This window comes from Hyaena hyaena, unplaced genomic scaffold, assembly GCF_003009895.1.
Source record: "Hyaena hyaena isolate Hyena2069 unplaced genomic scaffold, ASM300989v1 scaffold_37, whole genome shotgun sequence".
In the NCBI taxonomy this organism is placed as follows: Eukaryota; Metazoa; Chordata; class Mammalia; order Carnivora; family Hyaenidae; genus Hyaena; species Hyaena hyaena.
The window spans coordinates 70,915-95,551 of record NW_024080669.1 but is presented as its reverse complement, the minus strand read 5'-3'; the positions used below and the strand labels follow the sequence as shown (position 1 = coordinate 95,551).

General features: G+C 48.6%; 1 protein-coding gene across 2 annotated transcripts in view; it reads left to right on the top strand.

The window, feature by feature from the left end:
* The window catches only part of GRIK4 (glutamate ionotropic receptor kainate type subunit 4), a 432,944-nt gene that overhangs the window by 371,850 nt on the left and 36,457 nt on the right, over nt 1–24,637 (top strand). For both annotated transcript variants that reach the window (XM_039229403.1, XM_039229402.1), the window contains one exon: nt 16,675–16,788. In XM_039229403.1, coding sequence (XP_039085334.1) covers nt 16,675–16,788 — 114 coding nt within the window. The remainder of the gene's footprint in view (nt 1–16,674; nt 16,789–24,637) is intronic.

Below are 24,637 nucleotides of genomic sequence, written 5' to 3'. Positions count from 1 at the left end.
AATTCCCTCCAGCGGAGGGTTCTCCGGGCCATCTCTTGGGGAAATAGGCACCTCTGTTAGGTGACAAGGTGCTAGTGAGTCCACATGTCCTCTTAGGCTTAGGGAAAAATACCTTGAGTTGCAAGTCAAGGTCTGTCCCTGAACCTTCCATCAATAGCTGAATCTTCCTGGGTTACTATCGCTCACATGTCAAATGAGCATATCTCCTCCCCCTGTGCCCTGCTTTGCATCAGCCACAATTTCACCAATATCCCTGGGGTCTGATGGCCTGATTGAGAGCCCCCAGGGCCCTGTATCTCCTGTCACTTGTCTCACTCTCTGTGCTGCATTGTCGCTGGCCTTGTCTTGGTTCCTTGGACACAGTTTGCTTTGTTCCAACATATGGCCCATACATTTGCTCTTCATTCTATCAAAAATCTGTTTTCCCCAAGTCTCCAATATACCATTTCCTTCTCATTATTTAGGTCTAAGCCAGGTGTCACCTCCTCCAAGAAGCATTCTTTCTCTGCCACCCTAAAGGACCTGCATCCTTTCTCTTAGTTATACTCTCCCACATTACCTTCTTGTATTATCTTCAAAGAGATTATCACCATTTAAAGTCATCTTGCTTATTATGGGACTATTTGATTCTTGTGCATCTCCCTTCACTAGAATGTAAGTTCTCTGAGATCAAGAACTACATCTGTCTTATTCATCTGTGTACTGGCAGCACCTAGAACAGGCCCAGCATACAGTAGCGCTCAGCAGTTATGGGATGGGTGGATGGTTGGATGGATAGATGGATGAGTGGATAGGCAGGTGGATAGGTGGGTGGATAGATGAATGGACACACAGATGGATGGATGGGTGGATGGATAGATAGATGAGTGGATAGGTAGATGGGTGGATGGGTGGGTGGGTGGGTGGGGGGATGGATGGATGGATGGGATGCGATGCTGTGAAGGCATGTGCAAAAGAACTAACCATTACAGCCCCTGACCCCAAGAAAGTTCGAGCCTGGACAGAACAGCCCAAGGCTAAGAACCAGCTATAGGTTTTCAGATGATCCCTTTGACTAGCAGCAGGAAGAGCACATAATTGGCCTAGATATACTGGTGCATTCAGCAGGATGGGGCTGTAGGAGTTGATGTCTTCTCCGAGGCTGCCCTTTCACAGCAGCCATGGGGCCTACACAGGCTTCCTATAAATCTCTGCCTCCCCTAGCAACCCATAGCTAGGCCTCCAGCTCACCCCACTGCATAAGCAACCTCACCCCTCTATCCTCTCACCAAGGTTTGGGAATGTCCAGGGTTAGTTGTCCGGCTCTAAAATTGACCGCCCCCCAATCTTCTGATTTGTTCCCCGAATCACAGCTCTACCTCTGTCTAGAATCTTCAGTTGGCTTAACCAGGTATCTGCTCACCCCCCACCACACACACATTTATCTTCCAACTGCCTTTGGAGTAAACCTTGTCCCACTGTATTTGCTGGCTTTGTTTCCTGAGCTTGTGTGTTGAGGGGTGACAGCAGCCCAAGAACCGTGGAGCATGCTCCTGATCTCCTGCCTGGACGTCTGCGTCATTTCACCTGAGGCTCCCGTGCCGTGCTCAAGCCCTTGTGGTGCCCTGTGCTGGCCTTCTGCCTGTCCCTTGGCTGCAAAGTGCTCTACAGATAATTAACGGGTGCTTTTGACTGAGTACTCCCTACATACCAGACACAGAGCTAACAATTGCTTTACAAGTAGCATCTCATTTAATCTTGAAAGAACCTTACAAGGTAAAGTTTTATGACCCCCATCTTGTAGACCCACAAACAGGCTTTCAGGTTAACTCACTCAAGCCACGTGGTGGCTGTGAAGTGGCAGACTCTGAGCTCAGATGGGTCCACGGTGTGTTCTTTTAATTACTGTGCAGAGCTGCCTGGAACACACACCAGGCTTTGCTTACCTAGCAGTACCTCAGTCATCACATCCTGCTGCCGTGGCTTCCTCCCCTGCCCCAGCAGGCTGGCCCCGCTCACCTCTTGTCTTCCTATGAATAAATAGGTCCGCTTCAAAGAATCCAAATGTGACAGCTCCCCCTGTCCTCTAGCCATCTCTCACTCACAGAAATGAATTTGCACCAGAAGGTCTTGTGGTGTTCCGCTTGCTTGTTGCTGTGGCTTGGCCTCCCCGTCTCACAGTTCTGGCCAGAATCATTATATGCTTTGAGGGGCTTATTCACAGACTGTTTTTCTTGCCATCCCGTGGCTTGTCAGGAGCAGCTGACATCCCGCCATTTGTCAGCGTGAGAACCAGGCCTGTCTTGATTATGCCAGTGGTGGTGTTTTGGCAGGTTTGGAGTGCTGTTCTGCTCCCCCCTTTCCGGAACCTGTGGAATGATGCCTTATCTTCTGCAGCCCTCAGACATGCCCCCCTGCTTGGTGACAAACTCCTGCTCCAGCTCGTCTACATTTGCAAGTGAAGCAACAAAACAGAGACCCACCTCTTTTCAAATGGCAGCATGGGGCCCATTCAGTGCATGTGGACTGCTTGGAAAGATGCTGTCGGCTCTTGCCAGATGGATCCCTTATCCCCATCCGGGAGACACCCTGAGCAGACCTATCATGTCCTGGATGGCAGTGAAACAGTGGACTGGGGCCCAGGCTGGCGGCTGGGGAGTGGCGAACAGTGGGGCACAGGCAAGAGACCAAAGCAAGGAAGATGGCGTCAATAGGTACAGCAAATGTGTACGTTGGTGTCAGTCAAAAGCGAAGGGGACTCGCGTAGGAGCAAGTCAGGTAGAAGGGTATAGCCTTCAGAAGCCCCCGCCAGGCAGGATGGTGCAGCCCATATCAGAGGCCGGGTTCTGGGGGCTTCAAAGAGAACAGACAGAGGTTGGAGGCAGGATGCCAGGATCAGGAACAGCATAACAATGACATTGAGCATTCGTTGAGCAATGATTTCATCTACATCAGGCCCTGTGCATTAGCTCATTTAACCCTCACAGCCCAGTGAATTAGAAGCCATTGCCATTCCTGCTTTGCTCGTGAGGAAACAAGTTCAGAGAGGCTAAGTGAGTTGCCCAAGGTCACACAGCTATCAAGGGGCAGCCTTAAACCCGGGGCCCTCTGACAGCTCTCTGTCACAAAGCACTACAAGAACATCGCTGTTGAGTCTGTGACAGACTGAATTTCCCCTCTCCTCTGGGTTTCAAGACCCGCCTAGAATGGGGACCGCTCCATGCCGGAGGGTGGTTGCAGGGAGGAGGCCAGGCTTCCCTGGGACTTTGCCTGATGTTCATGGGACAAAGAGTTATCTCCTCCAGAGGTTTCAGTCTGTTGAGCTATTTGGACCAGACCAGGGAGCTAGACTTTTCTCCATCCAGATGCAAATGCCACTTACATTAAAACATCCAACTGTTCCTTTCCACCCCTCTCTAATTAGCCCTCATTCAGACATTTAAACAGAGATCCACAGTAGACTTGCCATGCCTCACCTTCCCTTTCTTGGGTGTGTGAAATTCTAGACTGTGGCCCAGTTAATGCAGCCACCATAGCCCCTGTGGGCTTCAGAGCCAGCATGGTGGGCAGTGTCAGGTGGGAAGATGGCTACTTATTCTTCCGCTTGGGCAAATCGCTTAACTTTTTGAAAAACATCTTAATCTAAATACTTGTATAGAAAAGTACATAAATCTTAAGTGTCAGCTTGATGCATTGGCACCAAGGGGACATACTTATGCAATCACTTTCCAGGTCAGGAAATAACACCATGACCTGAAGGCCCCTTGTCCCCGCCTTGCCAGCGTGCCTCCTTTCTCTCTATACACCCCTCCTCCCCAAAGGCAACCACTGTCCCCAATTTAATACCATGTAACTCTGCTGAGCCTCTTTGAATTGAGGCTCTGAATTGGCACTGCTGACCTTGTAGTTGTCGCGGGGCCAAGTGCACTTTGCGGATATTATTATTGGTTGGCACATGAGCCATGTCAACAAGGTGGAACACTTCTCTGAAGTCAACCAAATGGACTTTGCCCCGCAAGAAGAGTGGTCAGAGGTTTGTGACGACTTCTCTAGCTCTCTCCTCAAAAAACTGACAGGGATCCCTGAGAAAATGCCCTCCCCTCCTGCCCTTTGCAGCGGTTTGAACTTGTGCATATAAAAGAGACAGGGGAAGAAGGCTAGGTGCTCCCCAGTTCTTGGATCTGATTGGTTAGACCCCTACTCATCCTTGCTGGTGCCGTGGGGCAGCTCGGCGCTAGTCTGAAGCAGAGCTGGGACCTCCCTCCAGGTTAGGGGTGGGTGAAGCAGTGGAGGGAAGCTGTTGGCTCGGAGTAGAGAAGGCGGCAGAAGGGAAGCTTCTGGAAGTTTAGCGATGATTCCAACAACTGGTGCTACTTGATTGCATCGCACAGAAACGGTCTTAATAACAGGCTTGTGAGTGACACCATTTTTCATTACAAGGCTGACAGGTGGGAAGGGAAATGAAGGAAAGACAGCATCGTGGGCCAGTGGTGCTGTCAGATTCCTCCAGCTGCAGAAGCCACTTGCCTGAGCCTGTCTGAATGTGAACGTGCTCTTGCAGCATGGGCCTAGAACCTTGAGGCCCCTCATTGATGCAGAGGGGGTGTGGTCAGTGCAAGCCTTCTGCTTATGAAGTCAAGGCTGCACGTTTGATCCCCCTGATGGGCCAGTTAGCTGTGCTCACTGGCGGGGCCGCACGCTGTGCTCCAGACCCTGCCTGGCTTCTTTGGCAGCCAGCAGGAGTAGGGGACCAGCAGAAGTGTGCAAACCTGCCAGTAGACATTCGGTGCCTCTTAACATGTGGCCCGCTGATGACTTTATTGTCATGTGGACTGGAGGATTTATCAACTTGGGGGAAATTGGGTATTTGTAAAGCTGTAGCAAAAAACACAGTTTCCTGCCTCCTGGAGCTTGCATTCTAGACAATGAACAGCTAAAGGAATACATAACTAAGACAATTTTGCATTGTAATGTTTGCCGTGAAGAAGATACAATAGGATGATAAGACAGTGTGTCGAGGAGAGGGGTCCTTTAGATGGGCACACAAGGAAAGCCGCTCAGAGATCTGAATGGTGGGAGGAAGCCAGCCTCGCCACAGCCAAGGCCAGGGGCAGGGCAGAGCACTGCAGCCAGAGGAAAGAGTAGATGTGAAGATGCAGATGAACTTGCCCTCTTGGAGGAGCAAGATGAAGGCCAGCATGACTGGAGTGTCGTTAGTAGGCTACAGGCCCCGATGTCCATGTGCCATGGTCAACAGTTACAGCTGACCCTTGATGAACTTGGATTTGAACTGCCTAGATCTGCTTATAAACAGATTATTTTATATAAATACAGTGCAGTACTGTAATATAGTACAATGTACTTTCTCTTCCTTAGGATTTTCTGAATAACATTTTCTTTTTTTGACTCACTTCATTGTGAATATACAACGTTTAATCCCTATGACATACAAAATACATATTAATCAACTGTTATTGATAAGGCTTCTAGTCAGTAGTAAGCTATTAGTAGCTAAGTTTTGGATAAGTCAAATGTTACACTTAGATTTTTGACTGTGCGGGGGGTCAGTGCCCCTCCCCCTGCATTGTTCAAGGGTCAGCCTGTACTGTTTGTAAGCTGAGAAGTTTCTATGGGTCTTTGGCCTGTATGCCCAAGGGTCTGAGAATAGATAGCATCAAGAGAGTCCATAAACTGAGAAGGAAAAAAATTACATCCATTTTGTTTCTAAATTTAAACTGAAATGTGTGATTTCCTTCTATTATGAACGTGGGCAGCAAAGCATAGTGATATTAACCATACGTGTGACTCTGTCACCGGTGGTGTCAGTATAGTGCTGTTCTCAGACCTGCCTGTAGCTCCAAGGTCACTGTAGCACAAGAATATAAAAATATTTTGACAACTGGATTTCTTTTTTTTCCCCAATGCTTATTTTTGAGAGAGAGAGAGAGAGAGAGAGAAACAGCATGCAAGCAGTAGAGGGGCAGAGAGAGAGGGAGACACAGAATCCAAAGCAGGCTCCACGCTCCGAGCTGTCAGCACAGAGCCCAACACATTGCTCGAACCCACGAACCGTGAGATCATGACTTAAGCCAAAGCCAGACACTAAACTGACTGAGCCACCCAGGTGCCCTGACAACTATATTTCTGTGTGATACAGTTATGCAATACAGTAAATGAAACAATCATTTAAAAAATTTTTTTAAATATTTTACTTTTGAGGGTGAGAGACGGAGTCCAAGTGGGGGAGGGACAGAGAAAGAGGGGAACACAGAAATCAAAGCAGGCTCTAGGCTCAGAGCTGTCAGCACAGAGCTGGACGTGGGGCTCGAACCCACAAACTGTGAGATCATGACCTGAGCCGAAATCGGACACTTAACCAACAGAGCCACCCGGGCAGAATAATCATTTTCAAACATTTCTAAAGAAGGGGTTCACAGACCTCACCAGAGTGCTGAAAGGGGCCACAGGCATAAAAACGATTAAGTCAATACAGAGTAAAACAGCATAATCTGCTTTTGTTTTTCAAGAGACCCTTGAAAAACTACATCCGGAAGAGGGGAGAGGAAGAGGTAAGACCACACCTGAGCTCTATTTACATAGGTATTACATTTAGTCCTCACAGCAAACATAAAAGGCATTATTTCACCCATTTTAGAGAGGAGGAGACTGGAGCACCTGGGTGGCTCATTCGGTTACGCCTCCAACTTCGGCTCAGGTCATGATCTCACATTCGTGGTTTCGAGCCCCGCATCAGACTCCGTGCTGACGGCTTGAAGCCTGGAGCCTGCTTCAGATTCTGTGTTTCCCTGTCTCTCTATCCCTCCCCCTCTCATGCTCTGTCTCTCTCTGTCTCAAAAATAAATAAAACATTTTTTTAAAAAATTTAGAGAGGAGGTGACTTAAGCCCAGACTGGAGGTACTTTGCTCAGCTGGTGAATGGCAGGGCTGGGATTTAAACAGACCTCTGTCTGACCCCAAAGGGCAAGAAGGCCCATGGCCCCTGAATGGGAGACTATGACAAGAGGCCAAAGGTCAACATTTGCTCGGACCCCCAGCACTCCCCCATTTCACCTGTGGCTGAATTGCCAACCCCTTGTTTACCTTCACCTGGCTTCTTCCCTAAAATCTGCCCACATAGGCCAATAATACAGCCCTGAGCTGAGCCAACTAAATATTTCATGGGGATTTTAATTTAACTCTAAAGAAATTCATCCAACCCTGAGAGTAGACTGTCACCTCGAGAAATAGCACGGGGGAGCCCTCAGACCTACGAATGACTTTGCCGCTCCCCCAGGAATACTAACGCTCCCTGGGCCTCTGCTCCCCGAGCGTTACTGAGGTTGGACTCAGCCCAGTGAGCATGGATAAATCCCACACATTTGGGCTCAGGCTGGTTCTCGAAAGCTCCGATCGGAGCCTGCTTTCTTTGGGGCCCGGGAGCCAGCTGGTCGGTGCATGCATGTGTGCAGGAGACAGGTAACTGACTGGGTGCCCTTCTCCATGCCCTCATCCCTGAAAGCAGAAAGGAGGGGTGGGGCTAGCATCCAGCGTCCCCGGTGGACAAGGACACCAGGCATTGTGCAGATGCCACATGAGCCCCGAGAGCGGGTTCATCTTCAACCCCGGTGCACACCGGGAGGAGGGGAACGGCCCGCCTCCCATGACAGGAGAGCAGATGTGTGCGCTTCTCAGGCATGTTAGGAAGGCCTAAATGATGACTTCTGCCCAAGCTCGAGCCAGGAGTGGGAGTGAGCTTCCCCCGTCTCCTTCAAAATCCACTGCCGCTCTGCCTGATGACTTCAGTGAGTCATGGCCGGTCCCTGGGCATCTCACTAGGTGGGGGCGATGGGGGGTGGGTGGAGTGGTGCAGAAAGGCACCCAGCAGGTGAATCGATCAAAAGACAGAAGTAAGCAGATAATCTCATTTGAAATGGGCTGAGCTGCAGATGTTAATCTGCTCTGCTGCACGGCAGAAAGGGACTGAGGGCCAGCCAGGTTCTAGAAACAGCTCCACGGTTCCTTCCTCTTCTCTGTGGCCACCGGGCCCAGTGAGGACCCGCCTGCCCTCACCATCCCTAGGCTTGCCCTGGGGAGAGCGAACACCTCTGCACTGATAGCCGCCTGCAAGCACAGAGCGCCAGGCAGCCTCTCCCCTGAGCAGGCTTCCAGGGGACTGGGCCTGGGAGAGCATAAGGGGAAAAGGGATCCAGGGCTCTGAGTCTGCCTTAGGCTGGAGGATGAGGATGGTATCTGACCGCGTCTGGGTCATTCATGACCTGCACCCGGTTGTAACATTCTGACTTCCTGGGAAAATCCCGCCTGCTTACAGGCACGCATCAGACAGCAGCCTGATTCTGTGGTCCGTGCGAAGGGACTCGAGGGTAGGCCACGTTTGGTGGCTTGTCCTCCCGTATCCTGCACTCTTGGCCACGCTGCTTGTTCATGGGGGACTCACCGTGTGCCCACTTTGGGGAAATCACTGTACACGGTGCAGCCATCAGAAGGCCAAGGATATAGTCCTGATACTCCACGTGGGTCTGAAGCTAGCTTTCTCCTTGTCCTGGCCATGTGTACTAGAGCAAATTACTAACCTCTCTGCTCCCTGGTTTCTTTGTGAAACGGGGCCACTAGCAGCTTGGAAATGCTGTGTACATTGAATATTTTAAAATCTTTGCCCCTGCTTCTTATGCTCTAATGGGGAGCTAAGATAGGCACATACATGTCCACAAGAACAGTGAGAATAATGAGAAGGGCTAAAATTTATTGAGTTATTCTGTGCCAGGCATAGGCTTTGCACGGCTTGCTCATTTGATTCCCAAAGAAGCTCCGTGAAGGTAGGAACTATTGTTAGGCCCGCTTTATGGAAGACGAAACTGAGGCACAGAGAAGGTAAGTCCTTCCCCAAGGTCACACAGCTAGTAAGTACAGAGTTGGAGTATGAGCCCTGGCCCCCTGTTTTAATCCAAGGCATTATATGGCCTATGCCATGTGAGAGGTATAAGCAGTGTCTTAGCGCCTTTGGTGATAAGAGAAAGGGCTCATTCCTGGGGAGGTGATGGAAGTTTCTGCACAGGAAGTAAGCTGTGAACGGACCTTGAAGAGTAGGTGGCGATGTGGGTTGGACGTTCTAGGTGGAGGAAGCACCGTGGGAGCCACTGCTGTCAGGAAGTACAAGGCGTGTTTGGAGTCTGCTGAGCTGGTTCAGGGTGGGGGACTCAGGCGGTCCTGGGAAGCGAGGCTGAAGTCACAGGCGTTCATGAGGGCAGACTTCAGGGGAGTGAGGATCATGGATAATTTCTTAAGAGGGAGGAAAGGTATAGTTGTCGTGGTGTAAAAGTTCACCTTTTTAGAAAAAGAATATTAATAGCCACTATTTATTGAGCATCTGTACACGCCAGGCCCTGTGCTCAGTGTGTTATATGTCATTTGTCCTCATAACAGCCCCGAGCTGGTGATTATCATTTCCATTTACAGAAGAGAAAAGTGAGTTTGGAGAGGATGTAAAAACCTACCCACTGTCACACAGTCGGCAACTGGCAGGGCTGGAATGTGAGCTCGCTTTGTCTCGGTGCCAGTGACGCGTGGTAGCGGAGTCAGAGACGTGGAGGGAGGGCTGCGTCCTTGACATTGGCCTCTTTCAAGAGGACCAGGCAGGGGCTGAAAAGAATGGCTGGCTAGGAGGTCCAGCAAGATACGGGCTGGAAAGCCTCCTTCGGGCACGGTACCCATAGCACCAAATCCAGCTGCCTGCCATTGATGGAGTGGTAGCACGGACACAGGTTACCCTGTGCGAAGTGGTATAAGTGGCGAACAAGCAGGGCACCTGGGTGGCTCAGTCGGTTAAGCATCTGACTTTGGCTCGGGTCATGATCTCACAGTTCGTGAGTTTGAGCCCCGCGTCGGGCTCTGTGCTGACAGCCCAGAGCCTGGGGCCTGCTTCGGATTCTGTGTCTCCCTCTCTCTCTGCCCTTCCTCCACTCGTGCTCTGTCTCTATTTCCCAAAAATGAATAAATGTTTTAAAAAAATGTTTAAATGGAGAACAAAGGAAGATAAAAATAAGGATGGTCCCTTCTTGCCTCTTTTCAATCCTTTTTCTTCACTAGAGCCAATTGAATTTGCTTCACAATGCAGGCTCTGAAGCAAAACCACCCAGGTTGGAATCCTGGCTTTGCCTTTTACTTGCTGCGCAACCTTAGGCAAGTTCCTTAACCTCTCTGTGCCTCACTGTGCCCTGTAAAATGAGGATAATGATAGTAACTTGCCTCACAGGGGTCTTGTGAGCATTAAGTGAGCTAACACACTTAATGTGCTCAGTCTAGACCCTGACACACAGGAAGGGCTATAGGTGTTAGTGAGGTTAGTATTACCAACCGTATCTTGTAGGCCATCCACTGCTTAAAATTCTCAGGGCCATCCAAGTGCTCTTCAAACTGTCGCCTCTTCTGCCTGCCTCTCCAGCCTCATCTCAGAGCATGCTCCTCAGCCCTGTGTCCTCCAGCCACTCTGGCTTTCTTCCAGTCCCTGAGATGCACCAAGTTTCCTTCTGCCTCAGGGCCTTGGCACATGCTGTCCTTCTACTGGGAGTGTTCACCCTAGGCCTTCCCACAGGTACCTCCTGTTCAGGCAACTGCATCTCCTCTTGGGAAAGCCCCCATGGACCTCCCAGACTCTGTCAACCCCCTGTGCTACCTTCTCACAGTGCCTTATATGACCCTTTTGTAAAACGTGTTACAGCCATAATTTTACAAATATGTTGGCTATCTGATGACTGTCCACCTCCCCACTGGACTGTAAGCCCTCGGCCACCAAGGGCCACGCCTGTATCTCAGCACCTTGCACCCTGCCTCCAGCAAGATAGAGAGTCAGGAAAGAGGGGTGAGGGGATGCTAGCCATTGCAGAGGAGGAGGGTGCAGTGGGGTTCTGCAGACCATCGCTGCCTACCCCGAGAACCCACCCTCAAGGGGGGGAACCCAGGACCCAGCACTGGCTCGGTGGCCCCGCATCATCCTCGGCCAGGGCCTAATGTGCATTATCCTTCCCTGGCAAGCCTCCCTGATGGACTCAGAGCTCCTTCCCATCTAGGTATTTATATGCATTATGCCAGCTCCTGTTTGTGCAGCCTCAGACTGGCCTTGCTTGGAATTCTGTAAGCCTCCTCGACATACAGGGGATCTCCAGATGCAATTACCTTGGAGTGAAGGCTTCCAGGAATGCTCAGTACAGCCTGATTCTGTGCAGCAGTTTCTCATTCCAACTGTAGCCTCCCAAAGCTTTCCAGAGTTAAGTAACACAGTTACAGAGTTAAATAAATGGCCACGAAGAATGGGAGGCACTATGGGGCATGAGTAGCAGGTGAAATAAGGTATGGGCAGATGTGACTTGCAAAGGGGCAGGAAGCTGCTGGCATGGAAGAGCGGCTGGCCTCCCCAGGGGGCAGGAAGCTGACTTGGGGGTCAGGGGGACCCTGTAAAAAAAAGCCAGGAGAAAAAGATCTAGAAGCCCATCAGAGATAGCACAGTGGATCTGAGAATTCAAAGGAAGCTGGGGAGGTCATTTAATCCGCTGTTCCCAGAGGAGAATCACATAACAAGGAAGAGACTGTGGGAAATGACCGTGTTTGGTTTCCAAGCTGAGTGTCTGGTTTTTCCTTGAATTTTCAAAGCGTGGGGACAGCAGAAGGCCCAAGAGGGTCATTATGTGAATCTTCAGAGACAGGCACCCACGCCGGAGATGCACGTCCTGTGGGCCCAGCTCTGTGCGTGTCCCAGGTCACCGGGGAAAGACCACCAGGGGCCAAGTGTCCAGAGACCTCTGCCCTACCTGGAGGTAGAACAGGCCTGGATGCTCCCAACCTCCATCCAGACGTTCCTACTCATCACGGGTTAAGATACTGTCTCCAGAAGCCCTTGTTGAGATTATCATCCGAAAGGCCAACATTTACTGAGTCCTTACTTCTTACCATTCGCTTTCTCAGCAGTTCTAGGCGGTAGGTACTATGATGCTCACCACTTTCTATATGAGCAGACTGAGGCCTAGAGAGGTTAAATGTCTTGCCTAAAGTCACACAGCGAACAAGTGTCAGGACAGCTCTGCCCCCCACTGAAGGCTGAGTCTTAGCCCTGCGTCAGCAGCTGCTCCCAGGCACAGGTGGCCTTACAGGGTGTGCAGTTTATAAGTCTCTTGCAAGTCCAGCACCTCTCTGGACTCTCACAGGGTAATTGTAGGCAGGCATTGCCCACACCCTATAGCCCAGTAAAATGAGTCCCTGAGAGGCCGAGTTGCTACGGGCATGTAGTCTTCCGCCCTGTGCCATCTGCTCTTTAGCTTGGTTCTGCGTAAGGTGGGAGGGGGAGGCTGGGGCCCTGCTGAGGGGGTAGGGAGCACATTTTGCCAGAAAGAGGGCAGCAGCTCTCTGAAAGAGGAGAAGGACCCAGAAGAATGTTCTGTTCCCTTCTGCCTGTCAGGGATCTGCTGCTGCCATCAGACTCCTTCCCACCTTCCTGGCGGTAGAGGTGTTCTCAGGGAGGCACAGGGTGAGAGCAGCCAGCTAAGGCCACCAGGGACTGCTGCCTCCCTCCCCACTGGGCCCAGCTCCCGGAGCAGAGCCATAGCCACGCTGCGCCTCCAGGCTCTGATAGCAATGGTGGAAGTTGCATGGCCCCTATTAAACTCCATGAGGCAAAGGATGGTCTGTTCCGGAAGCTACCTCCGGGCTGGCTCCAGCCTGCCCTCCTCCCCTTGTAAATTCCACAAACATCTAGGAGATCAAAGAGGGGGATCTCTCAGAGGCACAACATGAAGCTCTTTAAAGAACACTTTCAATTGAAAATGGGGAGGAGAGAGGGATTTCAGAGGGGATGCATTGACACAACCCTGTGCACACCCGCACACACACACTCACACCCCAAGACCAGGAACACCATGCTGCAAACAGAACTCTCTCCCAGTTCTCTTTTGTCAGCTCTCCCTCTCTTCCTCTGGCTCTGGGGGTCCCAGCCTTTTCTGGTTTCCCAGCCCATGGGAACACTCCCCAACCTGTTAATCAGATGGGAGTGCACTTTCCCCACCTCTCTGGATTTTCTTCCCTAAAATACAATGTAGGCTGCTGCTCTCTGCTGACCTGTCTGATATTTTCCTGCTCCGAGCTCGTTCTCCCCAACTGCTCCCTAGTGTTCGATTCTTCAGACCACCATCATCTCCTTGAGCAAAAGAGGGGCTGGTTAAACTAAGCTCTGTCTCTCCCATAGCCGAGCGCAATGCAAGTGTGAGGTCTGGGAGCTGGACAAAGAGTTTAGAGGGCATTGGGTTGAGCTCTTCCATTTCACAGTGGCTAAAACATCAGCCCCGGAAAGGGAATGACTTGCCCACGATCACCGTGAGTGACCAACAAGAGCCAGGCCTTGTGATGTCCTGCCTACTGCTTTTTCTGTAAAGAGTGCAGCCCTCCCTCCATCTAAGATGGCTTAATAGCATAACCTCTTTATTTTTTTAAGGTTGACTTATTTATTTTGAGAGAGACAGCATGGTTGGGGTAAGGGTGGAGACAGAGGAAGAGAGAATCCCAAGCAGACTCTGTGCTGTCAGCACAGAGCCCGACACGGGGCTCAAACTCAAGGAACCGTGAGATCACGACTTAAGCCAAAACCAAGAGTCAGATGCCTAACCGACTGAGCCACCCAGGTGCTCCTGTAGCATAATGTCTTTTTAACTAAGTTGAAATAAACTAAATGTCCATCTTTTGGAATAATCTGATCCCAAGAGGTTGTGGCTGATACTTTAGGGTGTGTTGAAGCCAAGATAGATAATTACTGTTCTATACTAAGTTGATTAAATATAAGAAACAAGCTACCATCAAACCTCTGTGGTTTCTTTTAGCTTTTTCCCACCCGCCCCTCCTTTCCTGCCCCCAACTTACTCTTGACTGGGGACAAGGGCAAGAAGGATTGTCTGGTGGCAGGGAGTCAGTGATGTCCACAGGAGGCGGTTTTTCTATTTGGCCCAGTTTGGGAAGTGTCTCTGTGAAGAGACAGAAATGTCCTATCCGAGCCTGGGGCACACATTCCCCCTGGGTATGTGGTAGTTCTGTACGTGCCCAGGAAGGGACCCTCCTGCGACACTGTCCCTGGCCAGCTCTCTCTCCATATGGAATTGTTTTACCATAATGCCATTGTTGGCCAGCTTCTATAAACTTGTGAAATGATTTCCAAATTTCAGTCCCAAGTTTGCCCTTTTTTGGAGGAAAGCCATGTGCAAGGAAAAGAAACTTGGGGGTAGAGTTGTTGAATTTGGCTCTTTTGGGGGTTGATGGGATATGTGTTTTTAAATAACCAGAGAAGGGACTGGAAGCTGTTTACCTTTGCCCATCTCATCAGTTTTGGATTTTCCTGATCTTTTCTTCTGTTCCTTTAGTCCAACCCATGTAACTCTTTGTCTCCTCCCCTCAAGGTTCATGCAGGGCTTGGCTTGGCTCACAAGTCTGACCTTGCACCTGCGGAGCCTTTGTGCTTGCGTGATTTCTGTTGCTTTACACCTGTGCTCTCGAGTGGAACTCAAGCCAGTGCCGCTGTCATCAGGGGGCCCCCCAACGTGTCCCAAATGAAGGTGTTAACAATCTTCTAATCAAACATCATTTTTTAATCTCAAGGATTGATTCACTTGATCGCAGCAATCAGCACTCTCTTGGAGAAATGCGGAATGAGCACAATGAGGCATTCGTGTTTGTATTTTTTATTAAAAAAACTGTTAACATCTGCACCCTTGTTTCTTTCATTTAAGCCTGGTCCCACTTTATAAGGCCCTGCGTTTGTTAACCTATGCCAGGATCACACAGCTGTTCTGGTCGACAGAACGTGGATCGGGAGTGGAGGCTCAAGGTTGACATGCAGAAGACACTGACCTTTGCCAATGGATTTATCCTTCTTGTACACAGATCGCAAATTCTCTTGTGTGCAGAATGAGGGCCAGCGTGTCTATCTCTCTATTTTCTTTGCAATGATTTAGGAAGAATCGTGTACGTACATGTGGGTATGTCTGTGCTCATTCAGAGTTGCCTGGCCTGTTTGTAGATTGCTGGACACCGGACACTTCCCTTCCTCATTTCTCTCTTCCTCTTTTCCATCAGCTGATCCACCAGAATTAGAAGAAGGAGTTAAGCTAAAATGGAAACCAGTGGAGGCCAGTCTGAGATACACACCTCTGCTGTTAAACATGGCTCTTCAATGTTAGAGGAAGTCAGGATCACGTGGGCAACTTGTCACAGATATAGACGCTTGTGCCCTGCCAACACAGACTGATTCAGGTGGTGCAGGATGTGACTCAGAAATTTGCATTTTAGGGGCACCTGGGTGGCTCAGTTGGTTAAGTGTCTGACTTCCACTTAGGTCATGATCTCACGGTTCATGAGCTCAAGTCCCACATTGGGCTCTCTACTGTCAGCACAGAGCCTACTTCAGATCCTCTGCCCCCCCGTCTCTCTCAAAAAAATAAACACTTTAAAAAAATCTCTCTCTGCCCCTCCCTTTCCCTCAAAAATAAATAAACATTAAGAAAATTTAGAAATTCACATTTTCATAAGCCCTTGCAGGTGATGCTGATGCAGGTGGTCAGAGACTAGATGTAGAGAAACCCTGTTAGAGAATTGCTGGGAAGGGTCCTAGCCCTGTCTTCACCTCCCATCCTTGGTTTAAGGATAAGGTCAAGGACATCTAGAGACATGAAGCAACTAAGCTAAGTCAGTTGACAAGGGTAGCGCGTAGACCGGAACTGCATACCAGTTCTGGGCTTGTCCCCTCCACACCGTGTTACGGGGGAGGAGACTCAATAGGAAGGAGTTGAACTGTTTTGCCACAGGCAAGTTTCAGTTAGGTGTAAGGAAGGACTTTCTGGCCAAGAGGAGCATCGAGGAAGCCTATAGCATCCCCTTTACCAGAGGCCTTGAATTCAGGACAGACTCTCACCAGATGTGGGCACCTAAAGTACAAGTGCAAGCAGAAAGAAAGGAAGGAAACGTCCGTGGAACAAATTCTGGTGGCTTTGCGTGAAGGACCAGAGACCCTTCTTTTAGTTCTATGGCACCTGAATTTTAACCTTAACAGCAGCATAAGTGGCTAGTGGGCCTGGAGGCCCAAGGTCCAGCCCCAGCTCTGACAAGGACAGGCTCTGTGGCGTCGGACCACCTGCTCAATTTCTGAGCCTCTGTGTCCTCACTGTGAAATAAGTGGGGTTGCATTGTTTCTCGTTTCTGTGGTTACATCATTTTTGTCTTTCATTGTCACTGTCCCCCACCACGTGTCCTCTACAACCTGGTAACTCTGTCAAGTTCTATTGACTGAGCAAATTAAGAAGCTGAATTTAAAAACTATTTGATGTTGAAACCCAGCAGCCTATGTGCCAGTTTTCCCTCCCCTAGGGCATTTTGAGACTGTCTCTGAATGGTCTGTAGTGATGCCCCCTGCTTTTTATACTTACTGATATATTTAGAGAGGTCTGACCTCAAATGAGCATGGGTTATAGCTTCAGTACTCATGCCCTGTTATGTTCTTCCCTGGGATGTACCATGACTATCTAGAGTCACTTCCCATACAGAGAATCCAGACCAGAGTGACATCTCCCCAATAAGTGATGACCTCTGGTCACAAGACACCTGCATCTCACATGGCCGCCCCATTGATGGGCTCTCTCTCTCCCCTTTCAGAAAGCAGACCTGGCTGTGGCAGGCCTCACCATTACTGCTGAACGGGAGAAGGTGATTGATTTCTCCAAACCATTCATGACTCTGGGAATTAGCATTCTTTACCGAGTTCATATGGTAAGAGACTTATTTTATAAGCATTTATGTCATTAAAGTTATTTGCATGCAAACACTGAGTTATATGGTAATAATGAATGACTCACGGAAATATTTAGATTTCAAGACTTAAATGCAAATGAGCTGGGCTATTTTTTCCCCCATCAGCTGCACGGACTTGCAAACAGGAAGAATGGAAAAGTCACACTTGTGGGCTTTCCAGTAAAAATTGCTTCTGCCTTACTGAATACAAGTGACCAAGAGCAATTGCTCAACTCTCGGTGCATAGCGTGTGGGACCACAGAGTGGTCACTCTGCTTCTACCTAGGGACAGTGTTCCCAGTCCAGATAAGCTATCCCAGCATTCTCAAGGATCTCGCCAACTCCCAAGTTCACCTTGGTTCACTCTGAGCAATGCATCTCGTGAGGGAACGTGGACTCTTTCTTCTCTGGGTTATCTATACTGGTGAATAGATGACATTACTTATCTCTGGTCTGTCCCCTTTTCTGCGTCCTTAAAAAGAAAGAAAAGAAAGACAGACTTCTCTGGTTAGGTTGGCTAGAGTGAGTGCAGCGTGTGTCTAAATAAGTTTGTGACAGCACACCAGTGGGCAGCGGAAGACGGGCCTGATGGAGTACGCTGGCCATACCTCATCCACAAAGTGGGAAATAGTTATGTTGCCAGCACAGGGTTGACTTTCTCTGGTTTTCTTACTGAACCAGAAGAAGCTTCCTCTCATCCTTTTATCCAGACTGTCCCTAAGTGCACAGCTATTATATGGATTTCCCCAATACTCAAGTCATTATAGGTGTCCAAGGTCATGTTCACATGGTATCTTCCAGTGTGTTACCTGGCACCACAAGGCTGTCCAACGGGGAAGGAATCAAGAGCTCATCCCACAGGCCTGCAGAAGAAGTGACCCTCTGACTTCTGACCCCTTCCCAGGCCCCACATCCCAGCCCTACAGAAAGGGGATGGTCTGTATTCATTCACAGTCCCAGCCTGGGCACACGGAGCTGGTGCTGCTAGGGCCTCAGGAACTATGGCCCATTTCTGTAGGAGGAAAGGTCCTCTTGTCACAGAGCCCATCCAAGCAGCTCAGAAGAGCGCTGTCTCGTGCTGGGCCTGAGCATCCGTCGTGATCACGGCCTGGCCTAGAAAAGGAGGCCAGTCATCTAGGAGAGGAGCCAGCATGAAAACCCCAGGCTCTCCAGGCTAACACAGAAAGAAATGTGAGCATTTGGTCACTGTAGACACTGTCGTTGATGGGCCTGTCTTGTGAATTAAGGGGGATTCTGACCCGCCCCTCTTTTTCACAATCACGAGAGCTCCCGTTCGTTGAGCACCTCCTATGTGCCAGACACTCCTTCAGGTGCCTGTTGAATTGTATCCCCTCAAAAGACAGGTTGAGGTCGTAGCCCCAGGACCTGTGCCTGTGACCTTACTTAGAAACAGGATCTCTGCAGATACAGTCAAGTTAAGATGAAGTCATAGTAGGTTAGAGTGAGTCCTAATCCAACAAGAGGTGTCTTTATAAAAAGAGGGAAATGTGGACACAGGGGAGAAGACCATATGAATTTGGAGACAGATCAGGATGATGTATCTACAAGCCAAGAAATGCCAAGGACCACCCAAAGCTACAGGTGACAAGGAGGGAGTCCTCCCCTAAAGCCTTCAGAGGGAGCACAGCTCTGCTGACTCCTTGATTTTGAACTTCTAGCCTCCAAACTATGAGACAATACATTTCTGTTTTTTTTTTAAGCCACCCAATTTGTGGCTCTTTGTCATAGCAGATGCTAGGACACCTATATACTTGGGTTGTTCTTATAATGGTGAAAGAGCAGAGTTCAAGCCAGGAATGGTGTGATTTGAGCTTGCTCTCTCTCTGTGATGCCAGGCTTCCCACGCCCTCATTGGTGTGATCTTTGGGTAGCGTGTCCTGGAAAGCGATCTTATGTGCCTTCTCTCATTCGGTCCCTGGGACTGTTCTTTGAGAAAAGAGGGAAGGTATTATAATTCCAAACTGGCAGGTGAGGAAACTAAAGTCACATTTGGAACTAACACAGGACTGGACCTGGAAGCTGGATCTCCTAACTCTCAGGACGATGTTCTTGTCATCCTTATACCTGTCACTCTCCCTCGGCTATGGTCCAGCCAGCAGGGTCTCTTGAGCCCACCCCACCCCACCCGACTCTTGCAACTGAGCCCTGAGGGAGCATCCCAGGGGAAATTGACCCTTTCTCCACACTACACTGCTGTGGCCAGGCTGTACACCTAGGCTCTGGCCTTGATTTCTTGATTAATGCCAAGGATACTAGAGCCTCACTCATGGCCTGACAGACCACGTGGGTGAAGGCACCTGACCCCAAGTGTCTCCACTCACTGCCTGGGAACATGTGCTGCTAGGCTGCCCTCACCACCCAGGACACCACTATCTGGAATATCAACTCTGGCCAGAACCAAACTCCCACTCACCAACCCTCTGGATACCCTTAATTGGACTGTTGGCAAGTGTTTTCTACCACCTCAAACCTATGACCGTATTCGTTCTTGGGGTGTGAAGTTTTATGTGTCAGCTTGCCTAGGCTGTGATGCCCAGATATTCTGTGAAGGTATTTTATAGATGTGATTGACAGCTATCACCACTAAAGGAAATTACCCTTGCTAATGTGGGTGGGCCTCATCCAATCAGTTGAAGGCCTTAAGCCCTAAAACAGGTTTCCTGAAACCAAAGGAATCCTGCCTCAAGACTATCGGTTAGAAGTTCTGCTTGAATTTCCAGGCTGCCCTATAGATTTTGGCTTAACTGCTCCCACAGTGGCATGAACCAGTTCCTTAAAGTAAATCTCTTTACACACACACACACACACACACTGGAGAACCCTAACTGATAAGGTTCCCCTTTCTGGTCAGGACCCCTCCCATCTTCCAGCCTCCACACTGAGGCACTAGTATGCCACATGGTTGCTCAGATCTGATTTATAATAGGGGGCTGAACTGGGTAAAAATTGAATACTGGCATGAACAGCTTACACTAAACAGAACTGACAGTTTATGCATTTCTTCAACAAATATTTATTGAATGCATTCTGCGTGTGAGGCAGTATGCTTAGAAAGTACCAAAAAGTCAGCTGGGGAGAGAACAGTCCTGAATCAATGAAACCAGGGGAGACCTAGTGAGAACAAATCGGAGATGAACTTGACTATATCTGAAACGTCTGTGCTCTGAACTGGCAGAAACAGCAAATGCCAAAAGCTAGCCCAGCAGAGTTGACCACGAAAGCCTAAATCTAAAATTGCATAGAGAAGCTTTCTTTCATAAAATTGTGTTAACAGAATTAAAGTTGAATACTGAGTATTTATTATTTTGTGAACTTTCTCTAATTGATAGTTATCTGTGAGCAACTCTAGGGTTAACTCAATTTCACTTATAATCTGTTAATGACCTAGAATCTCAATCTTCATTCTATATCTTAGGTCACCTGAGTCATGAGTGATTATTACCCAAAAGTAAGCATCTGGTGATAGTCAAACCTGTGTGCAAAGGTTAAAATAATTAACCCAGAGTATACGTGCCTATTTCGAGAAAATTGCAGAACCCTCCAAAAATAATAAGGATGGCAGGAATGTCTGGGAAGGCTGAAGACAATCAGAAATAATTTGTGAATTTCCAGCAATCTAAGATTGCCAAGGGTTTTTAATGAATGGGGGGTCATCAGGAGGTGATTATGTGTTGTCTTCTTCTCACTGCTGTTTCTGCTCAGGCATCTCTAGGACCAAGTTCAGAAGAATGTTTCACTCCCTGGACCACCTACTCTCTGCCTCTCAGAGGCCACCTGAGCATTCTGGCTTTGCATTTGTTACTGTTGATCCCTCCTCCGCTTTCTACCACTCTCTAGGTTCCTGGGGTCCAGGTCACAGTCTCTTCCTGCTGTTCTCCTACTGCGCGGATCGCTGCCTCTCCTGCATTTGTGGACTCCTCTCTCTCTCTCTCTCTCTCTCTCTGCCCCGTGAATGTTCCTGACCCATTTTCCTTCTCATTCTGACAGCTTTCTGCCTGGGTAATCTCACCCACTACCAAATCTATAAATCTGGCCCTGATTATGCCCCTGAAGTCTAGAAGCATGTTTTGAACACAGGACTAGACATCACCCGGATGTCTCACAGGCACTTCAAAAACGGTGTCACAAGCTGTATAGTATTTTTCTGCCTGCTTCTCCTCTGCCTTGTCTCACGTCATGGCATCTGTGCGCCCAGAGAGCTGAGCTGCCCTTCACTTCTCTTACTACCCATGTTCAGTTGGTCAGCTCACCTCCTAAACCGTTCTCAAGCGTGCTCTCCACCCCCACTGAATCCACCTGGGCCCAGGCTCTCCTTATCTCTGACCTGCTGCTGCCTTGATGGTGACTTGTGTTCTCCTTGAGGTCAGGGTCTTTCTTATGCAGTATCCTCATCAAAGGGGCACAGGGGGCATCTGGGTGGCTCAGTCAGTTAAGCGTCCGACTTTCGCTCAGGTCATGATCTCACAGTCCATGAGTTCGAGCTCCACATCAGAGAGCTGCCTGCTTCAGGTTCTGTGTCTCCCTCTCTCTCTCTGCCTCTTCCCTGCTCACACTCTATCTCTTTCTCTTAAAAATAAACATTTAAAAAAATTTTTTTAAAGGGGAGGTCGCAGACATTGCCAGCAATCATTAAGATGCAGTGGCGTGAAAGTCCTGGAGCCAGATCGGACCCATACTAGCTGCAGGTCACCCGTGTCTCAGTTTTTTCATCTGCGAAAAATGGGTTGTCATGCAAATGTAATGAGGCTACGTAAGTACGTAAGTAATGCACTTCCAGCCGAGCCAGACGTACACACCACCAAGTGCTAGCTATTATATTTAGTAAATGTATGTGACTTGCTGAGAATTGTAGTTTTTTAGTTTGCATTTTTTTAAACATTTATATTAGGATTTATTAACTGATAACTATGTGTCTGTTTTAAGTGTTAAGGATACGGAAAAAAATTATGACAATGTCTTGCCCTCATGGCGTCCACAACTGAGTTCTTTTTTTTTTTTAATAGTTTATTGTCAAGTTGGTTTCCATATAACACCCAGTTAAAATGCAATCATATCAGCCTCCTGATAAAATCATTCACGGACTGCCCGTCCCTTGCAAGGCAAAGTCCATCCTTCTTAGCATGATGAATAAAGCTGATCTTTCCTGTTCCGTAGCCAGCCACTTCCTTGCCGCAGCCATCCGTGCCCCATACTGCTCACAGCTTCACTGTCACACTGGCCTTGTTCTATCCCCTACCTGGATTCACGCCCATCTGGTTGCTTCTCAACCATGAAACACACTCCTGCTTAGTCTTCAACACCCCGCTCAAGGGCCCTTGCTCTTCAGTATGATTCCCCTGGATGGAGCCCATTGCTTCTTTCCCCGAGCAGCTGCCCCCTGCCCACACATCTAGTAGAGCATTTATATGCTGCCTTGCACTATTCTTTGTTAACCTCTTTCTCCCCAAGTGGGTCCTCGTGGGAGATACATTGAGGAGAAGGCACCCTCTTATCAGGCTGTACATTTCTATCATACGATTTTTGGCATAGAAATGTGATCATCCCAAACAGGCAATATTAGCTTCATAATTGTGGAAAGAAGAAAGGCAGGGAGGGAGGATGAGGGTGTGATCATCCCAAACAGGCAATATTAGCTTCATAATTGTGGAAAGAAGAAAGGCAAGGAGGGAGGATGAGGGAGGTACCCTGTGGTCCTGTGGGCGGTGAGCCCCACCTTCCTCTGTGGCTCCTGATGGAGCAGCACTGAGCCCCAGGAGTCTGACTTCTGTTAGGAGGCCTAGTATCCCAGGCAGCAGAACAAATGCCCTAAGTAGATTTCTTTTTTTTTTTTTCTTCCTGACCTTGACCCCAGTGGTCTTGAGAACAGGAAGAGATGGGGGCCAGATATTTCAGACAGCCCAGGTGCATCTTCTACTTCCAGGACAATATGGCTGCCCCCAGGACTTGCGTCTCCCTCCCGCCCTGAGCTTGCATATTCCACATACAGCATCCTACCCATCTGACAGGGCATCGGAATCTCTCGCCGGGGCCAGATGAGTGTCCAAGCCATACATACAGGGTCCAGCCGTTAGAATCTGAGGCGTCCCCTGGTACTTTAAGGATGGGAATCAGGTGACAGGACATCTGAAGTTCAAGACTGTCTTGATTTCCTAGGCATATCGGCTCATTCATTCTTACTGAGAAGTTCTGCATACACTGTAGTAGGAGAACCCCTAAGGCCTCTGCAGTCCTGGGTTTAATGATATTGACACACACCATGAGCTCTCAAATATCCATGTGAACGGAGGGGAGAAGAGTGCAGAAAAATGAAAACATTCCTATTTAACATTAGAGTATATCATGCAGTTTCTGCTCTCTTTTTCTGCAGCGGCAATTTGCCTAATGATGTTTTGCTTGAATTAATATTAAAGTAAGTTTGTACTCCTCGAGCACGCATGGACTGTTGTAGCAAGGCATCGTCAGAGTGTGCCAGAAGCCAACCTGAGATTTGACATTTGGCATAGATGGCCCCCACGTGCATAATTACATTTAAAAAATTCAGTGTTGACATATTCAGCGAGGTTGGGTATACGTCCAGGATACCTGTGTGTTGACTCACATCTGCCTGGCATTCCTTTATTTATGGAGTACTTTCACATACAGTGTTTGATTTAATACAGCAACCCCCTGAGCCAGGTAGATTCCTGTTTTACACAAAAGGACTCTAAGGCTAGCAGTGGCTAGTGGTGCCTTGGAAAGAGGAAGGAACACAATGGCGGAAGTCGTATTGAACCAAGCTTCTGGTGTGCAAGTTCATAAACTTCCAGCTACCATCTTTATAGTCTATTTGGGTGTATTTCTCCATGTCAAGGCCTTGTGTCAGGGGAATTTTCAAAATCCTTTTTTTTTCTACTTAAAAAAAAGAGGGGGGCGCCTGGGGCTCAGTCAGTGAAGCATCTGACTTCGGCTCAGGTCATGATCTCTTCAGGGGTTCAAGCCCTGCGTCGAGCTCTGTGCTGACAGCTCAGAGCCCAGAGCCTGCTTCCAAGTCTGTGTTGCCCTCTCTCTCTCTGCTCCTCCCCCATGCATGCTCTGTCTCTCAAAAATAAGTAAACATTTTTTTTAAAAAGGACTTTGAAAGTTCTCCACGACCCTGAGATCTAGAGTCGGACACTTAACTAACTGAGCCACCCAGGCTACCCTCAGAATCCTTTCTAATCTGAGGATACTGTCTATACCATACCATACTATACGATGCTATACTATACTATACTATACTATACTATACTATACTATCCCATATAGTGTCCCAAGCCAGTCAGAGCACCTTGGACTACCTTGAAAACGTGACTTTACTGTTTCTTCCCTGTACTGTCCTGCTCTACCTGTGAGTAACAAGTGGGAAAGTTTTATACTCTGTTCTTTTCTCTTAACTCTTAGCTCAAGTCTTCTCTGTCAAGAAGAGTGAAAAAATAAAAGAGCAGACAGTGATTAAGAAGTGAGAGAGAAATAAATGCCAACATTAAATTAATGCCCAGCATTTTCGCTGGATCTATTACCCATTTTTTCAAGAAGGTCTGTTTCATTTCGGAAAGACTGTCTAGAAAAATGGAGAACAATGCTAAGTAAACCAGTGAGTCATTTCTAATTCTGCTTAATACTCTGCTGTAAGAAAAGAGAAAATGAATAGAGTTCTGTTCCTTAGGGCTAAGTAACATGTTAGTCCATATAATGGAAATATGGTTTCCCGAACATCAAATCTTTTAATATCGGTTATTTACTGAGCGTTCCTATCACAAGAACCTTAAGGTGTTTTATCAACATTACT